General features: G+C 40.0%; 1 protein-coding gene across 1 annotated transcript in view; it reads right to left on the bottom strand.

The window, feature by feature from the left end:
• Positions 1 to 388: 388 nt before the first annotated feature.
• Positions 389 to 24,961, bottom strand: part of GPC4 (glypican 4) — a 124,802-nt gene continuing 100,229 nt past the window's right edge. Inside the window, exons 5-10 of the mRNA XM_037731808.1 lie at positions 10,581 to 10,746; positions 5,412 to 5,542; positions 5,164 to 5,310; positions 4,148 to 4,284; positions 3,058 to 3,233; positions 389 to 2,961 (exon numbers count right to left, since the gene is read on the bottom strand). Of these exons, the coding sequence (XP_037587736.1) occupies positions 2,759 to 2,961; positions 3,058 to 3,233; positions 4,148 to 4,284; positions 5,164 to 5,310; positions 5,412 to 5,542; positions 10,581 to 10,746 (960 nt within the window). The 3' untranslated portion in view covers positions 389 to 2,758. The remainder of the gene's footprint in view (positions 2,962 to 3,057; positions 3,234 to 4,147; positions 4,285 to 5,163; positions 5,311 to 5,411; positions 5,543 to 10,580; positions 10,747 to 24,961) is intronic.

Below are 24,961 nucleotides of genomic sequence, written 5' to 3'. Positions count from 1 at the left end.
TCATGTGAACGGTTAGGTTTTGAACACTCAGTAACTAAACTTTAGAAATTTACGTCAATTCTTCTCAGTGTCTTTTAATGAAAGTAACAGGTGCTAGTTAAGATTTTTGAAATAAAATATAAATCTAAGAGTTGTAAAATGTTTCTTTAAGGTACAGAGTAGGTGATGTGTTTCAAAGAAAAATAATTTATAAATGACTTTGTAAAACACAAGCCCTTCACATGCTGTTAACTTTGGAAAAGTCAGGTCTTCTCCTAACAAGGCTTTTATTCTACCTCATACTCCAAACTCCTAAGGTTTTAAAATATTCAACTTGCCTTTCTTCTTTTTTAGGGAGCGAGTGTGAGCTTGCCAGTTGGTTAGAAGCCAAGAGTTATCCAGTCAGACCTGAATGGAAAAATCTATGATTTGTTTATTTCATAGTTCAAGTTCAAAAGCAAGAGACAATTTAAATAATAAAAGAGTAACAGGAAAAAATGCAAAGAAAGAAAACAATTCAGTAAGAGTACAGAAGAACCTTCAAGAATATTTAATTCGGAAAATGTTATTGGTTTAGAGAACCTGACTGAAAGAAAACAGCTGGGCAGAGTTCAAGGTTTTAAATTAAAAACAATCTAACAAGGTCTACGAGGATAACTCTCTGAGCCATATTTTGAAGACCAGATTCATTTCTACCAAGTAAAAATAATAGCAGTCTAAGCTAAAAAGGAAATTCCTCACAACTGAGGTAGTTACTAAGTATCAGCACATTTTCCAAGTTCTCACAAGGCCCAGTAGCTATTTACAATCTATTTTTCCTCATATATAAATGGAGTGCCTTTTCAATTTTATGTCTTCTGTGATTTGTTTAAAAAAAAAAAAAATCACTTATACGAACCAGCCAGAATATGCCTATTTTATTAACATCATGCTTTAATAAATAACTGGCTACTTCTAATAAAATTAAGCCTCTGTTTACAACAGCCCCCAATATTCCATTTTGACCACTCTGCAGAATTTGGTGTAAAAAGTTGAATGAAATGTAGACCCTGAGCTAACAAGTAATTATGTTTCAATATAAAAATAGAGAATTACTCTTACAAATGAAATTGAACAATAACACAAACAACCTCTTTGTGGGTTCAGTAAAATCAGTTGGGATCTTAATGGCTGTCTAAAGCAGGAAGAGACTTGCAGAATTTTAGTCTTTCTGAAGACTTCTGGGAACTCCTTTGAAAGTGATTTGTTACATTCTCAGAGTTTTATGAGCTATCATTTGGTAAGGACACAAGGCAGGGGTTCCCAAGGGGCCAAGGCAGTTGTTACTCTTTGGCCTGGGACAATAGATATGGCCATGGCCTTTGCCAGTTCACCCACGTGGCTAAAGGTCACTGCTAAGATGTAGTCTTCTCAGCTCTACCTACTCCCACCCCACCCCACCCCCTAGGAAAAACAACACATACAAAAATCTGGACACCTAGTTCTCCCCTAAGTGGGCTACTTGGTTGATACCGTGGATCGAAACACATTGCTGTGAACCATGGCAATTCCTTTGTTTTACTGATAACAGGGGGCTGGGTGAGAAAAAGACTCAAATGAGATACCTTATACACTCTTAAAGACTGGGTTCCCAAAACAAATGCAGATATACATGCACAGACAAAACTTTGCCCAAGTGTTGACAGCTATTCCCTGAGCCCAGGCTGTACCCCAGTTCTGGCTAGCTCCCAGACAGCTCCCTGTACAGAGGTGGGTTTGAAATCTAAACCACTCTAATAAGGGGGATCAAACGAGATTGTAGGTCGCTTACTGCTGCCACTGGGATATTAATTCAAACAGAGTCAGTGTGAACGTGAAAACTAGCACATGGTGGAGTAGCTAACCTGCCTGGTTTTTAAAACACTCCCAAACCCAAGTGTGAACATGTGAGAACTGGGATATCCTGAATACCTTCTATCTTTCAAGGGGGATGCTATCTAGACTCTTTTTCTAAATGGGTTACATTTTAAGTATAAGTGGGTTCAAGAAATGGACCTATAGTAATCTTAGCTTATGTAATTCAACTCAGTCAAAGCAGTAGTCTGCAGTCTCTTCCAATTACCAGCTATAAATGAAGTAAGTATAACCTTCTTCTTGGATTGATGCTTTGAATACAATCTGACAAGTGGCTCAGAAGCCTGCTTGTGCCCTCACATTCTGTCCTAACTTAATAATAATTAAAAAAAAAAAAAAATCACCTCCACGTCTCTCCAGATAAGGCAACTAAAATAACAGGGAGAAATGGAAATGTTACTGCTTGTTGGGCTTTTTCTTTTAATAAGATAACATGATAAATAAAACCTGCTTCTGTACAGCTATTTAATATTTCAGAAATACGTACATGTTACATGCCAAGAAAGGACCCTGGTTTGCTTGTAAGAAACAAGGCGAGATCATAGTTGGAAAAAAAAAAACCCAAAACGAAATGAGAAACAAACAAACAAACAAACAATAGAGTGATAAAGTCACAAATGCACAACTAACTATAGTTCTGTACCTACACTGTTAGCCACGTTTAACATGGTTTGAGGGACAAGAACCAACTCAATGTACAGTCCCTTTTCCTCCCAAAACTGAATGGAAAAACAAAGTCAGCATTTCTTAAACCAGTGGCCACATAGTAAAAACTGTACATTGTTGTCCATTCATTTAAAAAGCAAAGTCACTAGGATGGTAGAAAAGTGGTAACTGGTGCCTTTTAACTTTTTGATGGTGAACACTTTTTCTCAGGGTTTGAGAATTATCTCCACTCTCTCTGCATAACCAGAAACAAGATGCAGAAGACAGTGAGGAGGTAGGCCTGTGTCCCAGGACGGACACCAGCACTGTCGGCGTTCTCATTGGCACTCTTCCCAGAGTGGTCGGTGGCATTGTAGTCAAACTCCGAAGGGCACTGCTGATACTCACAGCCACTTCCACTTCCTTCTCCACTACTTTCATCACCTAGTTAAAAAAAAGATGGAATAGAGATTTCATTCCACTTATTCTCATCAGAATGCATACAAGAGCAATTTGTACTTTCAAACTGCAAATGCTTACTGATATCAAAGAAGTCCACATCGTTCCCATTGTATGCATTCTTCATCTTGCTGGTCATCGCCCGAAGAGCCATGATTTGACGAAGGATCAGTATGTCTGGTTTGCTGGTATCAACCTGGACTTCTGGGTTGCTGCCCTGGTTGGCTAATCCATTTCCTGTCACTGCAAACAGGTACCTGGAATGTCAAATGACCCCAGTAAGATGATTTGTAAAGCAAAAAGCAAGAGTATTATCAAATATTTCTGCTAGATTCTGGTATTTCCACTAAGCAAAATCAGATGGAAGTTCTTCAATTCCTAATGAACTGTAATCTTTCCTGTTCCTGTGGATGTCTCGTTTCTCCATTTTGATGGAAACCTTCTTGAAAGTTATCCCAGCACTTTTGGAGGCTAAGGTGGGTGGATCACTTGAGGTCAGGAGTTCAAGACCAACCTGGTCAACATAGTAAAACCCTGTCTCTAGAAAAAAAAATATAAAAATGAGCTTGGTGTGGTGGTGTGTGCCTGTAATCCCAGGTACTCAGAAGGCTGATGCAGTAGAATTGCTTGAACCCAGGAGGCAGAGGTTGCGCCACTGCATTCTAGCAGCCTGGGTGACAGTGAGACTCTGTCTCCAGAAAAAAGAAAAAAAGGCAAGAAGGAAACCTATCCCTTTTGAGGAGGTTGGTGGGTTGAAGTAAAGAAGTATAGGTACTTCTCTAAGTTAACTGAGTGTCTAAGGGAAGGACACAGGGCATCAAGTCAGAGAATGGGACCTTTGAGAACTGGCATTTTATGAGGCTAGGCCATTGGGCAAAGAGCCACAGGCATTAAATATTTTAAAAATAATGACACTATTGGAAAGTTCCTAATACTAGACTGTAACTACTGTCAAACTTTGGACTCAGCACTCTTTGTAAGTAGCTAGGTGCCTTCTCAACAGTCCTAGTGCAAAGCCAGTTCCTGAGAACCCCTAGAAGCCTTCCATGTTGTTGCTACCTCCTGTGAATTGCTTCCTGATGCCTTGGTTGACAACTGAGAGAACCATCTCTGAAGGTCACGCAGGCATCTAGGAAGGGAGAAGCTGCAAATCCATTCAACAGACACTAACCTGCTTTTGCCTTTCCCGTTCCAGCAGTCATCCTCATTGCTGTTTCCTGCAGCCATCCTTTCATCATTGCAAACGTTGCTCGGAAGGGAGGACCAGAATTTCTTGGCCTGTTTCAGTTTCTCCTTGACATCAGTAACCTAATTATGAAACAACAAAAAAAGATCATTGCAAGACAAGACAAAACTATCTACAAATGTGCCTTCTGACCATTTCCAAAGTATCTCCAGAGTGATATGCTATTCATTTTCAACTTTAGTTAGAAGAAGAAGATGTAGCTCCAATTTATATCTTAGAAGTACAAAACCACTCAAATGAATAGTTGAAATGCAAGCTCCGAAGGAGTGGCCTAGACCCCTTGTCCACTCAACTTCATTGTAAGTACTATCTGAGGCCTACCAGGTTCCATGCCCTGTAGGCACAAAGATAAGATGCGGTCTCTTCTCCCAAGGCTTTTAGAGTCAGGGAAACATAGCTGCTATTGCTCTTTCCATCCCTGTCTCCTCAGGCTCCCTCTTCTGTGTTCCTACTACTATAGGAATACTTACTTAGATTTTTGTAGCATATTACTGTGGATAAAGCAATTTGCCTGCAGTTATTCACTCTTCTCCCACCTCAGCATTTACTAAACATCATTTTATGTTAATAAGCCTGGAACATCTACTTCTCCCTCTTGGCCTCCTTGTTGATGCCCTTTGAAAACAAGGACCTGTCTTATTTCTCTAAGCTTCTCTGTGCCTAGCACAGTGATGGGCACATAATAGATGTTCAGTAAATGAACAGTGAATCTAAAGAGAAGTTTTGAGACAGGACTTATTGCATCACAACTCCTTGACTACCCAGGAACTTTCTGAGCTAGAAAATGGGACAGGCAGATTGACTGACATCCACATCCTATTTGCTCAAAAAGTGACATGCGAAAGACCCACACTTGTCAGCCTTCCAGCTAAAAATTCATTTTGAGCAAGAGTTTTCAGTTCTTTGTCATCAAACACAGCCCTTCCTGCCAAAATGCTCACCAGTCGGTCCAAACTAGTGCCAGCTGCTGTGGTTGGGCGTTCCTCCGGGTGATGTGGTCTGAAGCGAGCACTGAAGGCACTTTCAGAGATGGAACGAGAAACTCGTCCAGCTGGGAGGGGCTTGGGGGGTCCACATCCCTGGAAAACCTGCATTGGAGTAAATGTGGTCATGTTAAGGAAGTCACATCCCAAGGCAGGGGGGTGGGGGGTATCTCCAGCTCCCCTTTCCAGCATCCTGCCTTCATTACCTTCTGAGACACTTGAACACTATTATCCTGCATGTTCATAATAGCATCAGAAATCTTCACATCGATGGGATCCATAACTGATTCAATGTTGAAAGGACCCTCTAGCCTCTCTGCCACCATCAGCATAGCATCTAATATGAGGTTTGGGGAAAAACAATACAGCATACAAAGTCAATCATTAGTTTGGCCTCGGGTAAATCGGTCTGATTATTTTGTACCTGTCTGTTTCCTGCATCACGCATCATAATGAAATCTTGTTTTTACATCTATTTCCTTTACATCAAACTACATTTAGTCACTATGTCTCACTAGCTCTCTAAAGTGTGAAATGGCCAGATGAAGGCTTAGTTCTACAGCAAGTAAACCCAATCAGGAACCTCCCTCTATACTGATTATTTGTGTGTCGGCCACTGTTATTGTAAGGGTCTTAGTTAGCTCCCAGATGACAAACCTAAGGCTGGAGGCAAAATGACATGCCAGTTCTCCCAGAGACTTCCCTAAGATCTTCTTATTTCAGATTGAATTTACAAGAGTCAAAAACATAAATCAGTTAAGATGCTGGCATAGTAATTCTTTTCTTTCATTTATAAAAATAAAATGCCTCAGATCCTTGAGTGTACCGTTGTAAAATACAAATGAAAGGATTCCTAGGAATTCTAATGAATTTTCAAATAATGAAACTTTGAATAATGCAATTTTTGTATTAAGAAGAACTTCTCATTTCAAATACAAGGGTCTCAATTTATCTTAAAGTAAAGCATGTACCTCCTTTTTTTTCCCCAAGTCAAAAGATAACACAAGACACAGTACACAGAATTAGTGGGCTCACAGTATATATCTCACCGATTATCCTGCAAGTTACTTTTAGACTTTGGAGTAGCCTAGCATTTTCCAGTAAGCATTGAATCACTTCAATAAAATACATTGTCTTTGTTTTCTTGCCATACATGTTTCTTAGGATTACGAGGCTTAGTAATTTTGCCTGCTACCTGTTGTACAAAACTAGAAGAACTTGGAAATGAAAACCCCAAATGACAAAAAGGATGCTTCACTAATGACAGTGAACTTTTAAACTTGCTTATCCCCCCTTTACACTCTAGTGCTTAGTGCATGGCAAAAAAGGAGTTAGACCCACATTATCTATCACCTTCAGGTTGTACAAGGATGGCTACTAGAAAGAAGGGCTAGTTTCCGGAAGATTGTGTCCCTCCCAAAGAATACCGCTGCAGCCCCCAGCTGAGCTTCTACCTAAGCTTTTTGCTGGAAAGGAGCATAGGCATCAGCATATCAATGAAACCAAACCTGGTCATCAACATTTCACCTTCAACCTAGAACAAATCCTACGCAACATTCTAATACACGGTGTCATTTCTCTAAACTACAATTCCAATGTCACAAACCACAAACAGATTTCCATGAAATGCAATTTTTAAAACAGTTAATAACAAATGAAGTTTCAGATTGCATTGTGGTAAGCGCCAATCAAGTGATGTTTCTAACCTCTAAGTAAGGGCTAAAAGCATGAATATACCATTATACTAGGAGAAAAAAATGCTTTTGATGTGCTAGCAAAAGTAGATTTTTTGTAAACAAGTGGAGCACAACTTAAATGTGTTCATCTTTGTCAAATCATCAGGGCTGCCACGTACAGAAATACATTCCTTTGTAAGCTGAGAAGAAAATCACCTGCTCCAAATAAAAATATTATGAATAGACAGATAATAAACATCTAAAATGGAGATGTTTAAATAACAACAACAACAAAACCCAGTGCATTTTGTAACTCCTCATTCCCCTAGTGGTGAGGAATGGCCAGATCAGTCATGTGTTTGTGAAAGACTGAAAGGAAACATAAACCCCAATTCTTCTGGCTTTTTGGTGTCTTTGTAAACTCTGAGCCAGCCGGCTACACACAAGGGCCTGGGAATGGAGGGGGAAGCTGGGCCTTTGTTGGGGCCGGTGCTATGGCGTTGCATGTTGCACAGCTGAAGAACGCGACTGAAGAGCGTTCTGCCTGCAGTCTGCAGCCCAGGAGCCAAAGCTGCCTCTAACCCCTGGAGGAAACCATGATTGGCTATCAATTGGCTCTTCTGTAACAGCAGCCAGCCCTGATAAGAAGCCTCAAGAGAAAGCCAAAGATGATTGGTTTGGAGTCTGGGTTTTCTTCTGGCTGATATAAGCCCCGGGGGCCCTTGTTTGTGGGATATCCGACTGGCTCCTGCCTCCTGCCAGGACCTGGCTGGTGTCTCCGCCAGCAATCCCAATACTAAATTCCCACTGGCAGCAACCTGTGACATTAATAGGGTTGGCTCTGAGTCAAATGAATGTTAACACAGCTACAGTATGTGATGGAGAACAAGTTGCACCTTAGCATAATTTATGATTCTCCAGAAACTGACTTTTGTTGTTGGTGGGGGCAAGGGAGGTATTTGGTTTATTTTTCCAAGTGAAGGTTTCATATAAACGAGCCTCTTATAAAACCAAGTTCCAAGGTGTTTTAACTATTTGGATCCATCGTGATAAAAGGTTGACAAGACTTCAACATTGTCTCAATTCATGGCCATGCACACATGCAGCTAAGAGAGGAGAGGAAGGGCACTGGCAACAAGAAGACAGATTTGGAAAATCGGTTCATCCTTAGTCTCTTAAAGGGTCTAGTCCAACTGCATGATTTCACTGCTCAATACACTGGCACTGAGTTGCTCCCCACACCCCCAGCAACAAAGCATCCCCTTCTCACTAGAGAAAGCGATTCCTTTTGCATTGTGCCGCCAATAATCAGAAACCCACATCTTCAGCCTTGCGACCTGACTGGAAGAACAAAAGGCAGTTTCCTGACTTAACCCCAAGATCTGATTTAAAGAAGGGGGAAAAAGCCCTTGACCATTCATTAGCTGCAGTCATTTAAAGGGGAAAGAAAAATTCATTGCAAAGAGGAAAAAAAAAAGACAAGAAATAAAAAAGAATTTACAGCAGAGGCATGTAAATTGGGACTGAATTGTACAAGCACAAAGCAGATTAATTAAACCCTTGGGAAAATTTCATGAAAAAGCACTGGAGATTAACCATGTCTATTACTCCTGGTCTTTTATATCTGGTTATTAGAAATAAAGAATAGTATACCCATTAAAAGCAAAGTTTAGATACAATGATATACCTCATTCCTCCAAAAAGTTATCATTTAAAATAACTAGGAAAAAATCAATTCAGAAATCCTACCAACTTCTACTTGGGTTTAATTTTGTTTCTTCAGAGATGACAAGCATAATTTAAAAAGTGTACAACAAGAACCAACAACAGCAACTTAAGTCCTCTTTGTTTTAGAGTAACTGATTTAAAACATCGGTTAAAAGCCAGAGTGTGGTTTTGATTTGATATGGACCTTTATACTCTAGGAAAAATATGTAGGAGCATGTGTATTTTAATATAGGAATATGAGTTTAGTTATAGCTGCTGCTAGATACGTTAGAATATCAAAATGATGGCAAGGGCCACGCCCTTCTGCACTCCATTCCCAATGTGTCTGTAGTAATGTTAGCAAAACTTGATCACTGTCACATTTTTTGTACCATATGGCAAATTCTGCTCTTTTGCCTGGAGAAACAGTGTATTATAGTATGGTGAAACGGAAAAGAATCACCAACTTTCTTCAAAAAATCAATTTAGCAAAAGTGAACTGCAAACTTGACATTTGGGTGTGGGGATGAATGTGGGATTACAGATAGAGAGAAAAAAAAAAAAAACAGCAACTTTAGATCTGTAAATGCTATGGGTTTTTACTTCCATGAGAAATATTTTGAAGCAACAATTTCTCCCATGGCTTCATTCTGGGCATGACATGCCATTTGGCCTGTGTGTCTTTGCTGGTCTTATGCCTTCCCTTTCATGAGATTCTGCTTTTCTGTGTGTAGAAGATTTTTTCAGGTCTTCTAGCTTTGAGCTATTTAGGCTACAATTGTGCTGAAGTGCTTAATATTCACATCTTTTTTTTTCCCCTGTGTCAGTGTTCTTAAGAATCTGTTGGAGCCAATTTATTGATGCACTTTCAAACGGAGTTAATATGGTAATTAGCTCTCACACAGACTAAAAAGCATTCCCCAACCTTAACACCCCTCACCCCGCCANAAAAAAAAAAAAAAAAAGAACAAGCCAGCAAATTGCATGCATGTTCCCATGATTTGGACAAATAAGTGAAAAATAGGTGCTTATAAAGACACTCAAATTCGGCAATTATGCAGAGGTGACTGGGGTGGGGGAAAATGTGAGTTTCTTTTTGTGAGCACAAGGAACTTCAACACTGGTCACTGTTGTTTCAGGCATCAAGGTAACTGACATCTGGACATTTAAATTCTCCTTAATTTGTCCTTTCCCAGAAATCATAACTAACCCTCTCAGCAATTGGCCACTTCATTTACATTGCTGTCTGGGTTCCAAGAATGGTTTTCTAGGTGGAATATATATGCAGGAATACGTATCTCTTAAACTCTCGGAGCAAAAGTTCTTCCACTCTCACCAGAGCAGACTACTATTGCTAAATCATGTACAGAAACAGAATCCCTAAATTTCTCAATCAGATTTCACCTGATCCAAGTAACAAATGCATATCTGGCAGGTTTGCAGATTTGGTTGCAGTGTAACAGATACAACATTTTAAAAGCCACTTTCACAACTCCATGAGGACTGTACTCCAGCATTTACATGGATACAAGCCTTTAATGATAACCACAACAGACTTTTAGGGGGAAAATATAAAAAGTCACTTTCTTGGGGACTACTGGCTCATGCCTATAATCCCAGGGCTTTGGGAGGCCAAGGGCGGGAGGATCGCTTGAACCTAGGAGTTTAACGTTACAGAGAGCTGACTATGTTGCCATACTCCAACCCAGGTGACAGAAAGAGACCCTGTCTCCGAGAAATAGGCATTCTTTTGTTATAAAAACCTGGCAGCCACTGTATCTACTACCTTCAGAAATGCCACCATTAGTTCAAGGGGACATTTACGTGTAGTAATGTTTTTACTATACTCAAAGTAATTGAGCATAGTCAGGATTCTGACAAACACTAAATAACACTAAAACAAACAAATATCACAGCTGCCAATTACAACATTCCTTGTGACTGGAAGCTAAACTATCTCCAGCAACACAAACATGTTAATCACTTGCTCACCTATGAAATTGTTCCATTCAAAATCGAGATCCCCTTGGTTGGCCAAACAGCCTCTCATGATGTTTGAGCAGTAGTTGTAACATGGCTTCACTGTCACGAGACCCTGGCAGTGGGAGCAGTAGATCATCTTCAACAGAGCGTGGGTACACTGGGCTGTGGGGTTTACCTAATGTGCGAAAAGAAAAAAAAAGACAGTAGTGGTGGGGCCAAAGTAGAGACAGAAATTGTTTCTATCATGTTGACACTGAAGGCTTGGCCATGAACTTAATTTAAGTATGAGTTGTGATTGATCATAATTAGTAGGCCTGAACTGCCTCCTGAAGAGGTAGATTAAGATAACAGATACACATTGGGACAGGGGAGAGGAGGGAGATGAACATCACATGATCCAAAACAATCAAGGTGGACACATCTCCCACCCTGTAAACACCCATTCGTCCCCCACCCCCTTCCGTCCTGGAGTCTCTGTACCTCACACACATAAATTGCTCAATTATCTCAAAATCCTTTTACAAATAACTATCCAGGGTGAGCCCTGAAATGCAGTGGAGGAGGCTACCTTCATGTGCCCACCATGCACACCCTGCTATAGCCTCAACCATCAGTGTTTGTCTTTGCCAGACTGGCACAGAACCACATCTTCTTCTGAATCACATTGACTACAAGGCTGTCCTTCGAAACCTAATCCCCAATTAAGGTTTAGAAGGGTACCTAGGGTGTCTTCTGTTCTGTGCCAAAAGCTATGCAGGAGGCAAAGTTAATATATTCTACAGGACGGAATATGAGTAAACTTAAACTTGGGGGGCTTTCCAAGGCTTGGGAGTACTAAAACACAGAGTATTTGGGGAACACTCAATGAAAGAGCTGGGGCTTTGATTAAATTTTTAAGAAAGGGTTGGACCTAACTGGTCAAATGAAGGGAGAGCATCCTGAGTAAGTACAATGAAATGAACAAAACCTGTAGGAGAGTACAGGATGTATCACTGCATCTCAGAACAGGGTTGGGGAATTATGGGAAATAAGGTCAGGTGTGCAGGAGTATGTGTGTAGCCAGAATTTAGAGGGGCTTAAATATCAGGCAGAACCTGGGACACCATATGGCAGGACACACGGGGCTGTGACTGGAAGTTCGTGAGGAAGGAAAGGAACAAAGATGGAAACATTACTCAAGTCAGATTGGGCTGGCCATCCTCTCAAGAGAAATGGGACTTCATTTCATCTAGTTTTATAAGGTAGAATTATTTGGGGTGTAGAAAAGCTAATTCCATCTGGTCACTTGTTTTCCTCAATGCTTAGAAAGGATTGGGGCTAGGTATTGCATTCTAGCAGCTAATTAAAAGTTCCTGTCTCCTCATTCTCTCTGTCCCACCCTCCTCGTTTGGAGTATCAGAGGATTAGTGCATTCCTTTGTATAAGTCCACCAGTTCTGCAAACATAGACTTTTGGAGGCAGATACCACCACAGGGAACAGATGCTGGGATGCAGGGCAGCCTGACAATGTACTTCACCTACTCTGAGTGCTACTTTGAATAACACTTATCAACAGTGCCCTTAGGAACAGGAACAAGGGATTAGTAGTGTCAGGAGAAAGAATTAACATTCAGGCTCCTGTGTGACACAGGTGTACATCCATCCCCCTCATCCCAAAGAAAGTTCTAGCCTAAAAAGGGGGAATACGTGTAACAACAAAAAGGCAATTGTATACACTAAAGTCAACATTCCCTACCGAGAATTAAGATTTTTCCACAGTTTTAACCATTCCCAAATGTTTTCCTAAGCAGTAAATTAGTCCTTCTAAGTATGTATTAATGTACAGTAAAATTTGGGCTAACCGATATACCCTGGAGAAATGGCCTTTTCTGGATAGTCAGATTTGCTGGACAGCTAAAAGTTTATTCCTTTAAAGTCACAGATTGGTAAGACTTCCCTACATGTCCCAGTCTCCTTTTATAAGGGAGCAGACAGGACTGGAGGGGAAGGTGGCCTGAGAAGCATAGGATCATAGAAATCTTAGAGTTGGAAGCGACCTGAGAGATCACTGAGTGTTGCTCTCACATTTGATAGACAAGAAAACCAAAGCCAAAGCCAAAGTGATATAAGCAACTAGCTGACAGTCACCACACAACAGTGGATTCCAGTACCATACCTTATGAAGCATTTCTGATGAAAAGATTTCCCAGATGTATCACGTTTCCCTGCCAGATGACAAGAAACTCTAATCTTAGGCACTAGTTAATTTCTACTTTAGTTTTAGTTGGGTTCCACATTGATGAGACTGCAAAATGGCTAGATTTTAAAGAGGTAAAATGTATGCAAGTGAGTATGAAATGAAAAATCACAGAATAGCCCATGACATTTGTTGAATATTATGCTTAAGAGGAGACAATGTCCTAGTAAAAAGAAATGTAGAAAGCTAAGGGATCAAAAAATAGTTACTGAGCACCTACTATGTGCCAGGGATTATTCTGGAATGCGTTTGAATTTAGGTAGCAAGGCAAGTTAAGAATTTCTATATTAGAATACAAAACCTTTTCTACAAAATACAAAGCAATTCCAAAGTTATATAGGACTTTAGGAAATGAGCAAAAAATTTAGACCCAAGGTAGTTATATTCAGAAAACACTTTTTTTTTTCAAAGAAGTCCTTTCTCATTCTTTTAAAAAATAACTCTAGGAAGTGGCTCACTGTATTCTTAGCTCAATTGTAAGTCAAATCATTTATGCAATAGACCTTATAGTACCCTTCCCTAAAATAGGCTGGTGGAGGCTCAAGTTTTAAAAAGAGACCAAATTAAATGACACAGTAGAGTTTTATTAAGGGAAATTATGATGCTGGGTTTGGCAGAGTTCTTCCATTTCATTATTTGGCTAAGTGCTGGCTCATGCTCTATACATGATTTGTTGTGTAACTACTAAAAATGATCACAAGGAACTCAGCTATAACGTGCTATGAAAACACTAAATAATACCAGAACTGAAAAGAGAGATGAAGNAAAAAAAAAAAAAAAAATGGAGAAAGGACACATAAAATATCAAACTTAGAAAAAAAAATTTGTCTTTTGTCTCATAATCACTAGTCAGACCACCATGTACTATTTCACATGAAAGGAACTCAGAATCTGGAAAGCAAATCTGTTGGAGTGGGATGAGGCCCTAACATAAAGGGAAGAGTTTAAAAACAGTCATGAGACCTAAAGAAGCAGGTTTCCCTGCAAAGTCTCAGCCCCCTAGAAAAAACAGTAATAATGCTAGCAATACCCAGGCCTTTGGGCCCCACCCTTGCTGACCTGCCCAGGTTCACAATGGTGGGCCCAGAGTACCAAGGACTCTGCACTACCCTAGTGGGTAAATAAAATGGCTGCCTCTCTTTTGGAGTCGTAAGGGCAACTTAGTAAGAAGCAATGTAAGTTGGTGTAAGAGCCAAAAGTTTGCCACCAGCAGGTAAGAAAAAGCTACACAGCATATGGCAAATGTTGAATAGCTGTTATCAAAAATGCTTGGGACAAGAAGTGTTTGGAATTTCTTTTTTTGATTTTGTGATATTTGCATTCTACTTACTGGTTTGAGCATCCCTAAACCAAACACCCAAAACCTGAAGTGCTCCAATGAGCATTTAAGCATCATGGTGGTGTGTTCAAAAAGTTTCTGATTTACAGCATTTCCAATCTTAAATTTTCAGATTTGGCATGTTCAATCTGCAACTTCAATTTAAGCTCTCTCATGGAGCTTCTGGTGAAAGTCCAAGATCTCCTGGATCCAGTGGCAGCACTTACTGTCACACAGTGATATACCAGGCACTGCTGAGGGCTCTTTCATAAGCTCTCAGTGGTCTCTCCACAGTGTTAGGGGCAAACCTTTCACCCTTTAGTAAATATAACAGTGGACTAAGTCAGACTTTGTTCTCGGGCTTTATTCGTTTTGAATACAAATTCAAGTTCATTCACATTCTACTCCCTGGTAACCCTCAAAATCAATTACTTCTTTTGAGTCTTCAAAAACTTATTTGCTGAAGTAGGTTTACTCCGCAAGACCCAGAACCAAGCAGTAGATCATGCCACACAGGGATTAACAAAGAGGTCTCCCTTTAATCCTCAGTTATGTATTTATTCTCCATGGCATGACATGCCGTGCCGTGCCACTTAAATTATTCAATTTGATTTTTACCTTGGGGCACAGCTGTTGACTAACATTTGATATGTTTTTTTCTTTTATTTAGAAGGGTTGGTTGAGCCTAGATATTAGTAAGTTGCAGAATCCTTGGGGCCAGGGTAAAAGCAGGGGTAGGAGTTATGACTGCTTTTTATGGAAGTCACATTTTTCAGATCTCTCTTAGTGATTTAATAGTTATTTCTTAAAATCATATAAAGAAATGGGAAAAGAAAAGCTATACATTCCTCCCCTTTCCCCTTTAAACAAAAGGAATGGTTTAATGATCTCTTAAAGAAAATACTTATTCAGCTTTTATGGTTTCATGGTCATGAGGGTTTTGATGTCAAGATTCAAGAGAAAATTTTTCTGTTCTATGACAGAGTTACTACTGATAGATTTTACTGGATTTTATTAGTTTCTATGACACAAACACAATATTTAGTATGTGCCAGGCTCTGTTCTAAGTTCTCTACATGTATTAACTTGTTTAAGCCTCAAAATAATCATACAACGTGAGTAGTATCATCTCATTTCACAGACAAGTAGGGCCCCAAAGAGATTAAGGGACTCACACAAGGTCTTCCCTTCCATGATATGTATCTAAATGGCTTCTTTTGAGTAACAGACTATAAGAACCTTGATGACAGTATATAAATCTAATCCTTTTGCCAGAGCTCCTAGACCTAGTACAGTATCTCCATGTACAACATACATTCCACTATGGAGCTGGATGTTTTCTAGTGACAATTTTCAGTTTTCAACATTTATTGACCAAATAAATCAATTTTTATGTTGGAGGGTAATTTAGGATTCAACTATTCAGATACTTGGATGAGATGACATATTGTTTAGTAAAACAATAATGACTTACTGAGCCAGTGCTATGTCTTTACAACTATTCAAGGTGCCATGGGTGAGAAAATAGATATATATGTATATTAGTCATCAACCGTGCTCACAAAGAATTCAAAGTCTCAAGAAAACACTGTTGGACGTGGAGAGAACAAAAGTCACTTGAACAAAACCAACCGGAAAGCAATTACATATTTCGTCAAAGTTTTGACATTTTGAAAGAACTATATCAAATGTATCAGAGATGATCAATTCCTATTATAAAATAGGACATAATTTGTATAAAAGGGGTTTGACACTATTTACATAAGAATGAGGTTTGATTCATTTACTTTTTTTGTGGGGTGGTATGACAGAAAGGGAACATCATCTGGACCGAGTACTCCCATATTAACTCAAATGTCAAAATCAGAGGATGGCCAAATAGGAACAGCTCTGGAGTGCAGTTCCCAGCGAGAACAACGTAGAGAGTGAGTGATCACTGCATTTCCAAATGAGTTTTTACTGCCCACAGACCAGGAGATTCCCGGGTTGCAAAGTGCCTCAAGTTTCCAGCACGGCTGTTTCAGCTGGTGCCACAGGATTCCACACAAAAACTCAAACAAATCTGGGCAGCTGTTTCAACTGGCGGCTGGAAAGACTGGGGTACAGAGCAGCCCATTCAACTGAAAAAGAGGGGGCTGAAACAGGGAGCCAGGTGATCTGGCTCAGTGGGTCCTACCCCCACAAAGACTAGCAATTTGAAATGTTTTGCAGCAAGCACAGATGGATTCGGGATGGTCCAGCTTGGTAGGGGGAAGGGCGTCCACCATTACCAAGGCAGTCCACCACTACCCAGGCAGTCTGCCACTATCGAGGCAGTCCGCCACTACCGAGGCAGTCCGCCACTACCGAGGCAGTCCGCCATTACCAAGACAGTCCGCCATTACCGAGGCAGTTCTAACTGTACCTCTGTCAACAAAACCACAAGGAAGTGTACACAGCAGCTGGGCAGAGCCCATGGCAGCTCAGCAATGTCTCTGCTGGCAGACTGTGGCTACCTCCTTGCTGGGTAGAGCATCTCTGAAAAAAGGCAGCAGCATGTCAGGAACTTGTAAATAAAGCCTCACCTTTCCAGGACAGAGTACCTGGGAAAAGAGCAGTTTTGGGTTGTGCTGCAGCAGACTTAAATGTACCTGCCCAGCAGCTCTGAATGGAACAACAGAGCTCCCAGCACAGCACTTGAGCCATTATAAGGGACAGCCTCTTTCCTCAAGCAGATCCTGACCCTGTATACCTGAAGAGACACCTCATAAAGGAGAGCTTAGGCTGACATCTGGTGGGTACCCTTCTGGGATGAAGATAACAGAAGAAACAGGCAGCAACCCTTACTGTTCTGCAGCCCCCGTGGGTATCCCCAGGGAAGCAGGGTCTGGAGTAGACCTCCAGCAGTTCTGCACCAGAGGGGCCTGGCTGTTAGAAGGGCAACTAAGAAACAGAAAGAAATAGCTTCAACATCAACAAAAAGGACGTCCACTCAGAGACCCCATCCAAAAGTCACCAACTACAAAGACCACACGTAGATAAACGCATGAAAATGGGAAGAAACCAGCACAAAAGGATGAGAACACCAAAAACCAGAATGCCTCTCCTCCTCCAAGGGATCACAACTCCTCACCAGCAAGAGAACAAAACTGGATGGAGAATGAGTCTGATGAATTCACAGAAATAGGCTTCAGAAGATGGGTAGTAACAAACTTCTCTGAGCTAAAAGAACATGTTCTAACCCAGTGTGAAGAAACTAAGAACCTTGAAAAAAGGTTAGATGAAATGCTAACTAGAATAAACAGCTTAGAGAAGACTATAAACGACTTGATGGATATGACAAACACAGCAAGAGAACTTTGCGAAGCATACACAAGTTTCAATACCCAAATCGACCAAACTGAAGAAAGGATATCAGAGATTGAAGATAAACTCAATGAAATAAAACAAGAAGGCAAGATCAGAGAAAAAAGAGTGAAAAGAAATGAACAAAGCCTCCAAGAAATATGGGACTATGTGAAAAGACCTAATCTACATTTGATATGTGTACCAGGATGTGATGGAGAAAATGAATCCAAGGTGGAAAACACTCTTCAGGTTATTATCCAGGACAGCTTCCTCAACCTAGCAAGGCAGGCCACCATTCAAGTCCAGGAAATACAGAGAACACCACAGAGATATTCCTCAAGAAGAGCAACCCCAAGGCACATAATTCGTCAGATTCACCAGGGTTGAAATGAAGGAAAAAATGCTAAGGGCAGCCAGAGAGAAAGGTCGGGTTATCCACAAAGGGAAGCCCATCAGACTCACAGTGGATCTCTCAGCAGAAACCTTACAAGCCAGAAGGGAGTGGGGGTCAATATTCAACATCCTTAAAGAAAAGAACTTTCAAACTAGAATTTCATATCCAGCCAAACTAAGCTTCATAAATGAAGGAGAAACAAAATTCTTTATGGACAAGCAATTGCTGAAGATTTTGTCACCACCAGGCCTGCCTTATGAGAGCTCCTGAAATAAGCACTAAACATGGAAAGGAACAACCAGTACCAGCCACTCCAAAAATGTACCAAATGGTAAAGACCATCGATACAATGAAGAAAATGCAAAAACTAATGGGCAAAACATCCAGCTAGCATCAAAATGGCAGGATCAAATTTGCACATAACAATATTAACCTTAAATGTAAATGGGCTAAATGCCCCAATCTAAAGACACAGACTGGCAAATTGGATAAAACGTCAAAACCCATTGGGGTGCTATATTCAGGAAGCCCATCTCACATGCAAGGACACACATAGGCTCAAAATAAAGGGATGAAGATTTATCAAGTCAATGGAGAGCAAAAAAAAAGCAGGAGTTGCAATCCTAGTCTCTGATAAAATACACTTTAAACCAACAAAGATCAAAAGAGACAAAGAAGAGCATTACATAATGGTAAAACAATCAATGCAACAAGAAGAATAACTATCCTAAATATATATTCACCCAATACAGGAGCACCCAGATAAATAAAGCAAGTTCTTAATGACCCACAAAGATACTTAGACTCCCAAACATTAATAGTGGGAGACTTTAACACTCCACTGTCAATATTAGATCAACGAGATAGAAAATTAACAAGGATATCCAGGACTTGAACTCAGATCTGGACCAAGCAGACCTAATAGACATCAACAGAACTCTCCACCCCAAATCCACAGAATATACATTCTTCTCAGCACCACATCACACTTACTCTAAAATTGACCACATAATTTGAAGTAAATCACTCCTCAGCAAATGCAAAAAAACAAAAATCATAACAGTCTCTCAGACCACAATGCAATCAAGTTAGAGCTCAGAATTAAGACTCACTCAGAACCACACAACTTCATGAAAATTGAACAACTGGCTCTTGAATGTTGACTGGATAAACAATGAAATGAAGGCAGAAATAAAGATGTTCTTCAAAACCAACAAGAATGAAGACACAATGTACCAGAATCTCTGGAACACATTTAAAGCAGTGTCTAGAGTCTGAGAAATTTATAGCAATAAATGCCCATATGAGAAGTGAGGAAAGATCTAAAATCGACACCCTATTATGAAAATTGAAAGAGCTAGAGGAGCAAGATCAAAAAAATTCAAAAGCTAGTAGAAGACAAGAAATAACTAAGATTAGGGCAGAACTGAAGGATACAGAGACACAAAAAAACCCTTTAAAAAATCAATAAATCCAGGAGCTGGATTTTTTGAAAACATCAACAAAATAGACAGACTGCTAGCCAGATTAATAAAAAAGAAAAGAGAGAAGAATCAAATAGATGCAATATAAAACGATAAAGGTGATATTGCCACCGATTCCACAGAAATACAAATGACCATCAGAGATCACTATAAATAACTCTATGCACATAAACCAGTAAACTTGGGAGAAATGGATAAATTCCTGGACACTTGCACCCTCCCAAGCCTAAAACAGGAAGAAGTTAAAACCCTGAATAGACCAATAACAAGGGCTGAAACTGAGGCAGCAATTAATAGCCTACCAAACAAAAAAAGTCCAGGTCCAGATGGGTTCACAGCCGAATTTTACTGGACATACAAAGAGGAGCTGGTACCACTCCTTCTAAAACTATTCCCAACAACATAAAAAGAGGGAATCCTTCCCAAATCATTTTATGAGACAAACATCATCCTGATACCAAAACCCAGCAGAGACTCAACAAAAAAAGAAAGCTTTAGGCCAATATCCATGATGAACATAGATGCAAAAATCTTTAATAAAATACTGGCAAACTGATTGCAACAGCACATCAAAAAGCTTGTCCATCACGATCAAGTAGGATGCAAGGCTGGTTCAACATAACAAGTCTATAAACGTAATCCACCACATAAACAGAACCAAAGACAAAACCACATGATTATCTCAATAGATGCAGAGAAGACCTTTGACAAAATTCTAAAGCCCTTTATGCTAAAAACTCTCAATAAACTAGGTATTGAAGGAACGTACCTCAAAATAATAAAAGCTATTTATGAAAAACCCACAGCCAATATCATACTGAATGGGCAAAAACTGGAAGCATTCCCTTTGAAATCTGGCACTAGACAAGGATGCCCTATCTCACCACTTCTATTCAATATAGTATTGGAAGGTCTAGCCAGAGCAATCAGGCAAGAAAAAGAAATAATGGGTATTCAATTAGGAAAGGAGAAAGTCAAATTGTCTCTATTTCCAGATGACATGATTGTATATTTAGAAGACCCCATCGTCTCAGCCCAAAATCTCCTTAAGCTGATAAGCAACTTCAGCAAAGTCTCAGGTTACAAAATCAATGTGCAAAAATCACAAGCATTCCTATACACCAATAACAGACAAACAGAGCCAAATCATGAGCAAATTCCCATTCACAATTGCTACAAAGAGAATAAAATACCTAGGAATACAACTAACAAAGGATGTAAAGGACCTTTTCAAGGAGAACTACAAACCACTGCTCAAGGAAATCAGAGAGGGCACAAATAGATGGAAAAACATTCCACAGTAATGGTTAGGAAGAATCAGTATTGTGAAAATGGCCATATTGCCCAAAGTAATTTATAGATTCAATGCTATCCCCCATCAAGCTACCAATGACCCTCTTCACAGAACTGGAAAAACCCACCTTAAACTTCATATGGAACCAAAAGAGAGCTCACATAGCCAAGACAATCCTAAGTTAAAAGAACAAAGCTGGAGGCATCAGGCTATCTGACTTCAAGCTATACTACAAGGCTACAGTAATCAAAACAGCATGGTACTGGTACCAAAACAGAGATATAGACCAATGGAATGGAACAGAGGCTTTGGAGGCAATGCCACACATCTACAACCATCTGATCTTTGCCAAACCTGACAAAAACAAACAATGGGGAAAGGATTCCCTGTTTAATAAATGGTATTGGGAAAACGGGCTAGCAGTGTGCAGAAAGGAGAAACTGGAACCCCTCCTGACACCTTAAACTAAAATTAACTCCAGATGGATTAAGGACTTAAACATAAGACCTAACACCATAAAAACCCTAGAAGAAAACCTAGGCAAAAACCATTCAGGACATAGGCATAGACAAGGACTTCATGACTAAAACACCAAAAACATTGGCAACAAAAGCCAAAATAGACATATGGGATCTAATTAAACTCCAGAGCTTCTGTACAGCAAAAGAAATGATCATTAGTGTGAACCAGCAACCAAGAGAATGGGAAAAAATTTTCACAATCTACCCATCTGACAAAGGACTGATATCCAGAATCTACAAAGAACTAAAACAGATTTACAAGAAAAAAAAAATCCATTCAAAAGTGGATGAAGGATATGAAAAGACACATTTCAAAAGAAGACATATATGAGGCCAACAAACATATGAAAAAATGCTCATCATCACTGGTCATGAAAGAAATGCAAATATTGAAATACCATCTCATGCCAGTTAGAATGGTGATCATTAAAAAAAATCTGGAGACAACAGATGTTGGAGAGGATGTAGAGAAATAGGAATACTTTTACACTGTTGGTGGGAGTGTAAATTAGTCCAACTATCATGGAAGATAGTGTGTCGATTCCTCAGGGACCCAGAAATAGAAATTCCATTTGACCCAGCAATCCCTTTACTAGGTATATACCCAAAGGATTACAAATCATTCTATTATAAAGACACATGCACACGTATGTTCATTGAGGCACTGTTTACAATAGCAAAGACCCAGAACCAACCCAAATGCCCATCAATGATAGACTGGACAAGGAAAATGTGGCACATATACACCACGGAATACTATGCAGCCATAAAAAAACCGATGAATTCATGTCCTTTCTAGGGACATGGATGAATCTGGAAACCATCATTCTCAGCAAACTGACACAAGAACAGAAAATCAAACACTGCATGTTCTCACTCATAGGTGGGTGTTGAACAATGAGAACACGTGGACACAGGTATGGGAGCATCACACACTAGGGTCTATGGGGGGGGCTATAGGAAGGACAGAAGTGGGTGGGGAAGTTGGGGAGGGATAACATGGGGAGAAATGCCAGATAGAGGTGACGGGGACGTAGGCAGCAAACCACACTGCCACATATGTACCTATGCAACAATCCTGCATGATCTGCACATGTGCCCCACAACCTAAAGTACAATAAAAAAAAATCAGTCTGAGTTATTGACCTATAATGACAATACACTGACACTCAATTTCCAAACCTTATAAAATCCTTTAAGACTGACCAAGGTCTTTCTTAATGAGAAGGTAACTGTAGGAGGTACCTTAAAATATAAGATTTTAGGAGACAATCTACGTTTTATGATAAAAGTCAGTATGTATGCAGGGGGAAGACTCCTGATTTCCTCCTAAACTTATTAAAACTATTTAAAAAATACTCATTCCTGCCTTCCTCAGGATATACACATTTACCAGGACATCTGCATGCCATATCTGCTATAAGAAGACTTTGCAGAAAAGTGTTCTGCAAAGACTCTTTTCATATACATTTAGACTTTCTACCCTATGACCTGCATTTTCCAAACACCACATTAAAAAATACTACAAGCAGCCTGAAAATAAAAATGCTGGAACAGAACTTCACACAGCCTGGATTTCATTTCATTAATTTAGAATGAGCCTTAAGCCACATTACACAGTGATGGCAGTCAACACACTGCACTGAAGCTAGAAATACATTTCATTTTAGTTTATTTCACCTCCTAACATACATTCATTGCACCTTTTTTTTTTCTTTTTTTGCACAGCCAATAGTATCAAACAAGCAGAAAAGGTCTAGATTTTATCTGTTGCTTGGTAACAGAAGCACCCAATAGAAATAACAGAACTATTTCCCAAAATTATGGTAAGAGTGATAGAGAACCCATACTTGCCATGGTATGTGATTTTTTTTTTTTTTCTGAGACAGAGTCTCACTCTGTTGCCAGGCACCAGGCTGGAGTGCAGTAGCACAATCTCGGCACACTGCAACCTCCGCCTCCTGGGTTCAAGCAATTCTCCTGCCTCAGCCTCCCGAGTAGCTGGGACTACAGGCGCATGCCACCACGCCCAGCTAATTTTTGTATTTTTAGTAGAGACGGGGTTTCACCATGTTGGCCAGTATGGTCTCTATCTCTTGACCTCGTGATCCGCCCGCCTCGGTCTCCCAAAGTGCTGGGATTACAGGCTTGAGCCACCGCGCCCGGCCGTGATGAGTTTTTAAACAATTTCCAGGCCAGTTTTGAATTCAATGCATATACACAAAGAAAGGAGGATGAGAAGTTCCTAATGATTCATCTAATAATAAAATCTGAAAAGCATAACAAAATATTCATTTGGGAATATTTCTGGAAATGTTGTAGATAAAACTGAAGCTTCATAAATACTTGAAAGTGTGTCTTGTCTTTGTTTTAAATGATTAGACTCAGTTAACACTAATAAGTCAACCTCTTGAAAAGGGCTCTATTTTTGTTTTATGAGTATGTAAACTCAATTTATTCAATTTGACATCTCCTGTACTCCTCCCATCTTCACCCGTTCCCCACTCATAATGGCTTGAGTCCTATATTCCTCTTAACCAATTCTAGATTTTAAGATTGTGAGTAAAAAAGAATATTAAGAGTTGCATACATGTCTACACTTTGCTTCTTAAAAGCATTTTGTATTGACTATTTTTAAAATTTGTATTTATAATGATTTTGGGAAGTAGTAAAATAGTTTGTTTAGCACTCTTGTAGGCTTCTCAGTTTCCCACAGGTAATTCTGAGAACAATGTCCAGAAGAATGCAACACAGGGAAGGCACAACTGCATACTTCCTTTTAACCTGGGAGGTGGGGAGATGTGAAACAAAGGCAAATAGAAATAAAGAGGGAGCAATGAAAATTGTTTGCAAAGCAGGACAGTCATTTAGACATCCCTACGGTGAGGCACTGATTTCTAATTACAGCTTCTGTAGTTTGGAGTGGGGTATAGACATAGTCCCATTATGTCAGTGTTAATTGAAACCATGAGAATGCAGCTCTCTTTGGCATAGGAGCTATTAATTTTCATAGTGCATGTAACCACTTGTGCATTTCTGAAAGACCACAACAGACTTCATCCGTCCAGGCAAAACTGCTGCTACAAGCAGGTAAATAAGAAATGTATCATGAAGCATGACAAATAAAGATGGAATAATACAAAGACGTGTAGTACGAGGGTATTCTTGAACCATCTGTTACTAATTAAGGGGGCTTTGGGGAAGTTTGAATTGTAAAACTCAATGGAGTGAGCTAAAATCACTGGCGATTTGGGCCCAGAGAAACCAAAAGCAAGGCAAGTGTACTTCAACTATGAAGTGCCTTTCTCTTGAAGTAACTTAAGCTTGCTGGTGGCTAATGGCCTTGCAAAGGCTCAGTGATAATCACATCATTGCTCAACTTTTAACTGCAACCCTTTTGCTGCAAAAGTAAACTGGAAAAGCAGGGCATCCACTCATAAATAGAAAGTGGGAACATCTCTATGTATGCAAACAAGACCATGATGCTTTTCATATTTCACTTCAAAGGCCTCTTTGTAGGCCAGGCGCAGTGGCTTATGCCTATAATCCCAGCACGCTGGGAGGCAGGTGTGGGAGGATCACTAGAGGCCAGGAATTCAACACCAGTCTGGGCAACATAGTGAAACCCCCAACACATACAAAAAAAAGAGAAAGAAACATTAGCTGGGTGTGGTGGCACATGCCTGTAGTCCTAGCTACTTGGGAGGCTGAGGCAGGAGGACTGCTTGAGTCCCAGAGGTCAAAGCTGCAGTGAGCTGTGATTATGCCACTGCACTCCAGCCTGGGTGACAGAGCAAGACTCTGTGTCAAAAAAAA

This window comes from Cebus imitator, unplaced genomic scaffold (assembly GCF_001604975.1).
Source record: "Cebus imitator isolate Cc_AM_T3 unplaced genomic scaffold, Cebus_imitator-1.0 Scaffold421, whole genome shotgun sequence".
Taxonomy (NCBI): Eukaryota; Metazoa; Chordata; class Mammalia; order Primates; family Cebidae; genus Cebus; species Cebus imitator.
This window is presented reverse-complemented; position numbering and strand designations above follow the sequence as displayed.